We start from the raw sequence: 9,700 nt of genomic DNA, 5'->3' as shown, positions 1-9,700 counted from the left end.
TCTAATTGAGATGAATCTAGAGCATATTATATTTAAAATAAATAACATAAAGCATTTTCTAACACAGTTTTTTAAAGATTGGTTGGGAATTTGAGATGCTACAACTCAGACATCAAATTATCACGAAATTACCTATGATATTTACATAAGACAATTTTATACCTTTTCTGTCTGAGGAAAAAAAAAGAATTCAAGTGGAGCATTTAAGGAGATGTAATCCAGATAAAATATCAACTCCTTTTTTTTTCCCCTCAAATAGCCTGTTGTTTCTCTAAGTGATTTGGAGAAAATGTGAAGGCAAGAAGTAAACCCAAATGCTGGGACTGAAAGGCATTTGGAGAGGAAAAGAGTCCAAGAGTCTGGGTGACAGGTGAGCTTGTAGCTCCACCCAGCACCAAGAAATTACCTTCATCCTGCAATGAAGAAAGCCGAGGGAAGCATCCTCTGACTCCCTCCAGGGAGCAACCCCTGCTCCTGTTCCTCCACAGAAATCTGAATTCATCATGGGTGTTGTTGCTGTGTTATGTGCAGCCACACAATTCTGTACTGCAGCAATGGACACTTCATCAAGCAAGAAAGACTCACCCATTTTAGGAAATCTGGTGAGAATAACATTATCCTTCTGGTTTACAAGAACTTCAGAGTTTCCAAAGTTTCTGGACTGCTAAGAGCTCTTAGGCTGCAAAAAATCTTCTCAGAAGAAAAAACCAAACCAACAGACTTTAAGATGTCACCTCTTTATCTTAATAAATGCCTTTTGATAAATATTTCAGTGATTTGTTTTTCCACTTCTGATCAGGCTTGTTCCCTTCTTTAACTCCTTGTTCAATTCCTTGCAGACATTGAGATTACAGTGTTTTCTGTTGTCTAGATAGCTTTTGATATCACTATAAAGTAAATTGTATAGGGCCTGTATTAAATAACAGGTAAAAATGTTGATAGTTCCAAAAATTATGGGTCATGGTCACTTGCCTCTTTTCATCCATGGAAGCCCAGAATAAGAAAAAGTCCTACTCTTCTGGAAATGGAAACCTATAAACCCAGAATCATCAGGTTTAAACAAACGTACCTGTCCACACAGAGCTTTTTTACATGTGCAGCTCTTGCACACACATTTAGAAAATCTGCCTGGAAAGCAGGCTTTGAGTGACCCTTCAGAGCTGAATCTGCATCACTTCCCATTATCTCTGTCACACAGGGGATGCAGGGCATTGCAGCCAAAGCACATCCCACTGTCCAGCCAGGTGCACAGCAGCCAGGGGCACTTGGGCAGCCCCAGCCCAGGCATCGGATACTCTCCTGGGGAAGGTGATGGGCTGAGGATTGGCCAGGATGTGGGTCTGTGGATGGGTCCAGCTTGGCAGGGCCAGTGGCCAGGCAGGGCAGACTGTGAGGAGCTGAAGCCTGACCCTGCTGCACCATCACTGGAGCAGGGGCTGAGAGCCTGGAGCAGGAGTTTGCATGGAGCCCTGGGCCATGGGCAGGGTAGGGGTAGTCCTGAGGATCTGTGAAGGGACAGTCAGCACTTTGACAGGGACTTAAGAATTTCCCAGTTTTGTTAATTACATTTGTGGTTTCTGGTTGCTCAGTACTTAATCTTAGCTCAGTGTAAGAGTCCTGCTGGTAAATCTACCTAGGATCTACCTAAGAATCTAAATCTACCTAAAGAATCTACCTAAATCTACCTAAGAATCCTTCTTCCAAGGAACCAAATTCCATTTGCCAGACAGACACCTCCTTGGCTTTTGTGGTTTCCTACGAGACTGGTTGTGACGAGGGTGATGAGACGAGGTTGTGACATTCTGCACAGATGTAGCAAGGACATTGACATCAGCAGGGAGGGTGTGGAAAACATACCTATGTAGCATAAGCGTATTTATTGTCAAATAAATGCCACTCTCATAGTTTAGCTAGTTTAGCTTAGGGTCATCAAGGGGCTTCTTTCCTTCAGTCCTCCCATTTGAATGTTGTGGTTCTTCCTACTTGCCACTTACCTTCCCAGAGAGCCCAAGAGGAGTAAAACACTCCAAAAAGTATATAGCTGTTTGTTACTTAAGAGTTCATGGCTCTTTGATCTTTAGAAATTCCACCCTTTGCCATACCAATGTCTGAAGTTTGCCATAGTGTCAAAGGCCTTTCTGACCTGCCAACACCATGGCAGCTATAATGGATCTAAACCCTATATTCTAATATATTCTACCTATTCTATAGACATTTGGTGGTTCAGACCCACACCATATATCCATGTCAAGTCCACTCTACACCAGAGGAGAGGCTCTGTGTTGATCCCTCTCGCTCACCAAGACCTGCAGGGGCCTCATTCATCATTTCAGGCCAAGAAGCAGAGACAGGGATGCCACCAGACTGCTGCCATGATGTCTGTGCACCATCTCCCTCCTGAAAGGATGCCAGGCATTCACTTGAGGTATACACACATTTTATTTGGCTACATCAATCAAAGCACAAGGTCTAGACCCCAGACACACCTAAGAATTACCTATGAAATTTTTGGAGGTACCAGGTAGTTCTCAGAGGGGTTTCTCTCTTCTCTCATGGGAAGAAAAAATGGGGACTATCCACCTTTGGAGAATCACCTTTGGAATATGACTTGCTGTCATGCTATTCATCTGCTTGTTTTCAGGCCTTGCAGTACACATCATATTTTATCTTTGCTGCCATCTTTGTTCCTCCTAGGGAATCTTGAAATTTCCGGTCCATTTCTTCATTCTGAGCCTTAGAGAAGACGTCTCTCCAGTTTCCAACAACCCCTGTGTATGAGTACCAAAAACTGAAGGGAGATGCTCCTGAGAGAAAATAATATCTAGGCAGCAGTAGGGCAGAGTCATTGACTACACAAGGCAGGAGGGATCACATTAAATGCCCTGAGAGGTCTGATTGCCTGGGAGAGGAAAGGTATCAAAGATCAGAAGCAAAGGCTGTAGCCAGATAACAGGGAACATTTCTGGTTAGCTGCCTGTAAATGCTCCCTCCCCAGAAGAGGATTTTCAAGGTGATGAAGCTTTTACACAGAAAAAGGGGAATCTGGTTTTGTCACAAGGGGAAGCTCATTCATTAATTACTTCCTCTGAAGGGAGAAATTTTTTTGTGGTAGGTGGTATAGAGGAGATTGGCTAAATCCCTCTTCCTCCAAGGAGCAATGAAAGAAACAGATTTTAAAAAGCCCATGCTTGCAGTACTCAGAAACCAAAGACTCTTGAGGTGTGGGGAGCAGGAAGGCTGCCAGAGCTCTAACACAGGCCTGTGAGAGACCATCTCTGGGACCACCACTGACATGTCCATTGAGAGGAGACACATAAAGCTCTTGTTGAGTGGGTAACAGGAAGATGCCAGTGCCAGCCCTCACCCTGGCACCTCACTTACCTAACTAAGCAGGGCCATAACAGAAAAAGACAGCAACACAAAAGTAATGACTGAGGACATTAAGACTGGCACTCTGATAAAGTTTCTCACAAACAGCCCCCAAATCCTGTCCACAGCAGAAGCTTTCTGTACAGGTGGCACCACAGGAGAGAACTCACCCAGACAGTCCAATGAGTTCATGGCTAAGTAACATGCTCAAAACTCCTTCTGGAGTTCTCTTTCAGAAGGTAGGTCTTCATTTGCAGAGACTTACCTTTCCGGAAGAGGATGTCCCCAAATTTTCCATGGGTTTCGCTGGATTTCTCTTTCATTGCTTTGAAACTGGTCTTCTTGGCAATTCTAGAAAAATCTTCCTCACACAGGGAAAATCCAAAGAAGGAAGCAATCTTTTTCATCCCCAGTATCGAGTCCTGTCCAAAGGAACATAGCACAGAGGTGAAATCAAGAGATTCGACACTGTGGCTGTGGCATGGAGCCAGCACCCTGTGTGAAGCCCAGCAGGGGAAGCTGTCCCCCACAATGTCACCAAGGAATTCTAAGAGCTCTAACAGAAAATTCTTCAGACCAGGAAACCTACACATTTTGGCCTCAGTTTCAAGGCCTTTTCTTCTTTCCCAAAATCTGTGCCTCTGACAGATAAAACTCCTTTGACAAATAAGCAAGGCTATCCTCCTCCTAACATCCATGAGCTTGCCCCAAACATAAATGAGTAACTCAGAAAGGCACATCCTTCTAAAGATAGACTTGCCCCAAGAGTTTCTACTTTCCCACACCCATACATATCAGGAGGGATGCACAACACTCTCATCAAGGAAGATCTGGGTGGAGCGCCACACCTCTTTGAGTTCCTCATAGCTTATTGTCATGATCCTCTCGTTGTCAATGTATTTGTTCCATTCCACTAGGTGGTCAAAGTAGGATCCCCAGGCCACTGCAAACAAAGAAGAGGCATAATTGTCTAAAGTACTCCCCAATACAGGCCCTTAACCAAATCAGAGGAGTCAGCCCAGACAGCTTTCTAAGTGTGGCTTTAAAATGGTGAAGAGGTGACCAGCTCAACATGTCTGTTCCTTCTCCTGAGGTCAGTGCAGCATGGCCCAGGTCTGTCCACTTAATATGGCAAAGCACAATTGTGGGAATGGAAAAGTCAGGCTAAAGCTTTCTCATGATCTCTCCATTCTAAGTGAGATCCAAAACTCTGATTCTCTGGTACTCTGTTTCTGCCACAACAGGGGCCTATCTGCCTGCTTGGGAGTGCCTTAGTAAGGTGTGTCACAGAAGGATTCCCATGCACAAGGCCCTGTGTATGCCACTCATGTTAGGAGAAATGCCAGAGGCTGTAGGGCAAAGTACATTTTCCATTCATGAAGTCTGCAAAGTACTCATCCCAGGAGGCAAAAGATGGCATCACTGGTAGGCTGTTGCAGAAGTGGTAATAGGAGACAGCCGTATCCTTGGGGTTCCGAACTAGTACAAGGATCTAGAGGAAGAAAATACATCTTTTGACAGTCCAAAAATGCTGTCTTCTTGGCATATCATATAGAGTCATTGAATCACAAAATCATTTAGGTCATCAAGTCCAACCATTAACCAAACACTACCAAGTCCATCACTAAACCATGTCCCTAAGTATCAGATCTACACATTTTAAAAATATCTTCAGGAACAGTGACTCAAATACTTCCCTGGCAACCAGTGCTCAGCAACCCTTTCTATGAAGAAATTTTTTCTCATATCCAGATCCAAATCTCCCTCAGTGCAACATGAGGCCATTTCCTTTTGGCCTGTCACTCATTACTCAGCGAAGAGACCAAGCTCCACCTCGCTACAACCTCCCTTCAGGTGGCAAGGTTCCCCCTGAGCCTCATTTTCTCCAGGCTAAACAATCCCAGCTCTCTCAGCTGCTTCTCCTAAAACTTATGCTCCAAACCCTTCACCAGCTCCAGTACCTTTCTCTGGACACACTCCACCACCTCAATGTCCTCCTTGTAGTGAGAGGCCCAAAACTGGACACAGTGCTCAAGGTTTGTCACTTACCAGTGCCAAGTACGTGGGGACAATCACTGCCCTGGTCCTGCTGACCACATTATTTGATCATATATCCTATCCATTATATATCCCGATCCACGCCAGGATACCACTGGCTTTCTTATCCACCCAGGCACAGTTCTGGCTCATGTTCAGGCACTGTCAACCAGTATCCCCAGGTCATTTTCCACTGGGCAGCTTTCTAGCCACTCTGCCCCCAGTCTTTAGTGTTGCACAGAGTTGTTGTGACCCCCATTTTGTAGGATAAATACATACCTTATTTAACCTCATACAATTGGCCTTAGCCCATTGTCTGTTCAAATCCCTCTGCAGGGCCTCCTACCCTCCAGCAAATCAACACTCCCGCCCAACTTGGTGTTGTCTGCAAGCTTACTTGTCCACTAAAATGCACCAGACCATCCAATTCTGGTCTAATTCTTTTCTTGAGTAAGAAATCAGAGCTTTGGCAGATCACTTGTTGCTAATCTAAGCTTCAGGCTGAAAACAAGAAGCTTTTCAGTGATTCCCTCAAGACAGTTCTGACCTAGTTCCAACCCAGACAAATAACTTCATGATCTACTGAACAAAGAGCCACAAACAGTCTCTAGATGTAGCCTAGTTTCTCTCTGCAGTAATTCCCATCCAAGATTATCTTAGCCACAGCCTGTAGCGGGCTTTCCACAGGTACCCTGGTTTTGAAGGCAAGTTAAACCAGACAGAATTATTCCTTGCCTTGCTCAGGTTTTCTACCACCAACCTGGAAGCATCTTTCTGAAGGAGAGCTGAAAATACAGTGACACTCACAACAAGCCCACCAATAGTCAGCAAAGCTGCAGCTGGTAGAGGATCTTTGTTCACAGCCTTGGCACACTGAGCTGTCACTTCAACCTTGGAAATGTGGCTGTGTGTTGACCAGCTCAGGTGAAAATGTAGAAAAGACATCTCACACAGAGGAAAGCTAATTTAGGATGGAAAGATTTTGTAGTGTGATGCAAAGAGAATACTCACCTTAGCCTTGCTTTGGAAAATGGATGGAGGCAGGAGATCAGGTCTCAGATGGGTTACTATAATTCTTCTGGAAGGAAGCTGCTTCATCCTCTTTAAAGAAATTGAGAAGAAATGTGACAAGACAGAAGGAGTTTATTCAACTTATATGAGTTGTGCCTGTTCAGTTTTTGTATGTTATAAGAAAAGGTGAGACCAGAGATGTATCTTATCACTTGGAAAACCGACAGGAATGCTCTGGTGGTGTAGGCTTCTGCCAACCTCTGCCACCAAGCAACATTTCACATGACACAGGCCTAAGAACATGACACCTAAGAAAAAAAGTCTTACTAATTAAAGTTACTGGGTCTATGGCAGGAGGACCCTGTCTCCCATCGGAGGCCCTTGTGTTGGGACACCAGAGGCACTAGCACATGCTACTTCTGCAGACCATAGCTGGTTTTAAGGCTCTAGGTTCTCCATTACCTCTGAGATCAGCCATTGTCTTTCAGCTCCTACTCACTGTAGGAAGAGCAGGGACAGTACTTTCAGTTCCTGATTACCTCATATATCCCAGGATCCCCAAATTCTAGACGCTGAAATGTCTCCAGCTTCTTTTCAGCATTTATTCTCTCTTTCATTTCCTCTTCTGTATATTTGGCATCTGCCAACTCCTTCACCATTTGTTCAAGCCAATTGGTTCCTGAAAGGAAAAAGACACCAGTAGGACATCCATTCCACTTCCCTTTTACATGTAAACCTGTCTGATGGTATCCTGTCTAATTGGTTTCAAGTGAACCAGTTTGGCTCAATGTTGTACTTTAACCTTTTAACAAGAGTCTGTGCTCATTTTCACGGCAATGGAATCAATTTTCCCCATAGTAGCTAGTATGGAGCTATGTGTTGAATTTGTGCTGAAAACAATGTTGGTAAAACAGATATGTTTTAGTCATTGCTAGGCAGTAATTACAGAGTGTCAGGGCCTCCTCTGATTCTCACACTGAGCTGCCAGAGAGTAGATTGCAGATGCACAAGAAATTAAAAGGGACACAGATGGAACAGCTGGCCCCAACTGAGCCAAGGACTATTCTATCCCATATGGAGTCATGCTCATGGAGGGAAGGAGAAGGAAAGAGAGATGCTGAGAGCTAAGGCACTTGTCTTACCATGTCACCATCATGGGTGATGGAGCCCTGGACACAGCTGAACATTTCACTGCTGGAAGGATAGAATGAATTCCGTACTTTGCTTTGCTTGCACACATAGCTCTTGCTTTAGGTATTTAATTGTCTTTATTTCAACCAGGACTCCTCTCACTCTATACCCTCCCCCACTCCCTTGCAGGTGAAAGAGTGAGTGGCCCTGTGGGGCCACTGAGTTGAGCTGGGAGTTGCCAGCTGAGGGTAAATCATGGCCCTGGTGAATAATCAACCAGGGTGTTCCTAAAGTCAACAGAGGCGGAGCTGTTGAGCAGATACTGTGGAGTGTTTTCCAGCTTGCTTCAGGGTCACACACATCCCTTGGAAGAAGCAGAGGCAGACCTCTATTGCTCTTTTCAAGTCTTTTCAACTTCTCTACTTTTTGGTTACCTCACACTACTGCCTGTGGAGGTTCCTCAAGAGCTGTGTGGCAGTGGGCCAACTGAGTCACCTCTTTTCTGTTTCTGCTTTCCTTCCACAGTTCTGTCTTTGGGAACATACTGTTCCCTCTTCCCAGCCAACTTCAATTTATGGTCTCTTCATTATTGACACAGTTTGGTCTCATTCACAATTCCCAGCTAGGCTTCTGTAACTGGCAGCACAAGGTTCATCAGCCAAGCTGCCAGATCATCACACTCCTGACACCATCTTTGCACCACACTTGGTTTTCTTGGCTTCTGCAGCCTGGGAGAAATGGTGCATGAGGATCTGGGTTCGGAGAGCAAAATCTCAGTTTTCAACTAAGACCTCCTGCAGTGTTTAGGTTGATCCTCACACATATAAACCAGTTCTGCTTACGTACAGCTCTAGAGACTGCACACAAAGATGATAATCAAGTAAAGTAATAAGGATCAACTTCTCTTTTTCTGCAAATTATATATTAAGATATTTCTGTAAAGTCAATAGGAAAAAAAAATAAGGATTCTGAAAGGCCCAGAGTAAAAGAGAGAGAAAATATGTAAAAATCCTTGTGGCATTATGTGTTTAGATGTTTCCTTCTATTTAGATACAAAGGAAAGGATGTGATTATCCTGCTTTAGCTGGCACTGCTGTGTTCACCATTTGAATACTGTGTGCAGTTCCTAGACTGGATCACAAATGATTTTGAGAACCTGGGGAAGGTCTTGTTAAATTTCCATGAAACTACTGCGAGCTGGAGCAAATGAACTGCATAGAAAGGCTTGGTGTGCTCAGGCTGGAAATAGAAGAAAAAAGGCATGGGACACTCTCACTGCAGGTACTAATGAAGATGGAGACTCTCTCAAAACAAGGGTATGTCTGACAGCATTGATGTAAAAACCAACCAAGAAAAACCCAACCCCCAAAAAACCACTATTGTAGGAAAACACTGCAGAAGATTTCAATGGGTGGTGAACCTCCATCCTCAAAAGTTTCAAAAGCCTTCTGGACAAGGCCTTGAGTAATCAAACCTAACTTGGGATGTTAGGTCTTTCCCCTGCTTTGAGCAGGAGGTTGCATTATTTGAGCTCCAGATCTGCCTTGCAACTTAAATTAATTGTTCTTTGAAGTCTGATGTCATCATAAGCTTTTCTCAGGAATTCTTGCTGTGTTAAGTGATGACATTAAATAATCAGCTTCAGGATTGTAACACTGTGAACTTGAGTATTGATCAAGAAAACACTTACCTGATTTAGGGTAACCGACTAGAATCACATCATCGCTCCTGGCTTCAAAAGATTTCAGAGCTTCCAAAGTCTGCGGGCTGCTAATTGTAACTGGGTATAAAATACCTCTGTAGGAAAACAGCATGTCTTCTGGGGCCATCTTGTCACCCTCTGAAAAACATTTGTCCACTATTTCAATGATTCTTTCACTGTTTCGGGTCATCTCTGTATCCCTGCGTAAATCTACCCAAAGAGATACAGGTTGTCTTTCTAAAATGCAGAAAAGCTTTATGCAACATATGAGTAAATAGGACAGGGTGTTAACTCAGGGATGAAGGTGCAAGTGACTGATTAACTCTGTACTCTGATAAACCCTTTTGACATTACAGAAGTCCACAGAGACTGAAAAGAGTGACCTATGGTCTTTGCTGCAACTAATACTAGGCACAGGAACTATTGGGGAAACAACTAGTAGGAATAAAA

General features: G+C 44.0%; 1 protein-coding gene across 1 annotated transcript; it reads right to left on the bottom strand.

Moving 5' to 3' along the window:
- Positions 1–2,636: 2,636 nt before the first annotated feature.
- On the bottom strand, positions 2,637–9,440 carry LOC118685307 (sulfotransferase 6B1-like). The gene is made up of 7 exons (XM_036380767.1): positions 9,239–9,440; positions 6,957–7,096; positions 6,418–6,507; positions 4,735–4,861; positions 4,218–4,312; positions 3,635–3,791; positions 2,637–2,768 (listed from the first exon to the last, which is right to left on the bottom strand). Exons 1-7 carry the CDS (start codon positions 9,438–9,440, stop codon positions 2,638–2,640), a joined length of 942 nt encoding a protein of 313 aa, XP_036236660.1. The 3' UTR covers position 2,637.
- Positions 9,441–9,700: the final 260 nt, after the last annotated feature.

The sequence above is a fragment of the Molothrus ater genome, chromosome 3 (assembly GCF_012460135.2).
Source record: "Molothrus ater isolate BHLD 08-10-18 breed brown headed cowbird chromosome 3, BPBGC_Mater_1.1, whole genome shotgun sequence".
Lineage (NCBI taxonomy): Eukaryota > Metazoa > Chordata > Aves > Passeriformes > Icteridae > Molothrus > Molothrus ater.
Note: the sequence above shows the minus strand (reverse complement) of the source record. Positions and strands in the feature narration are given on the sequence as shown.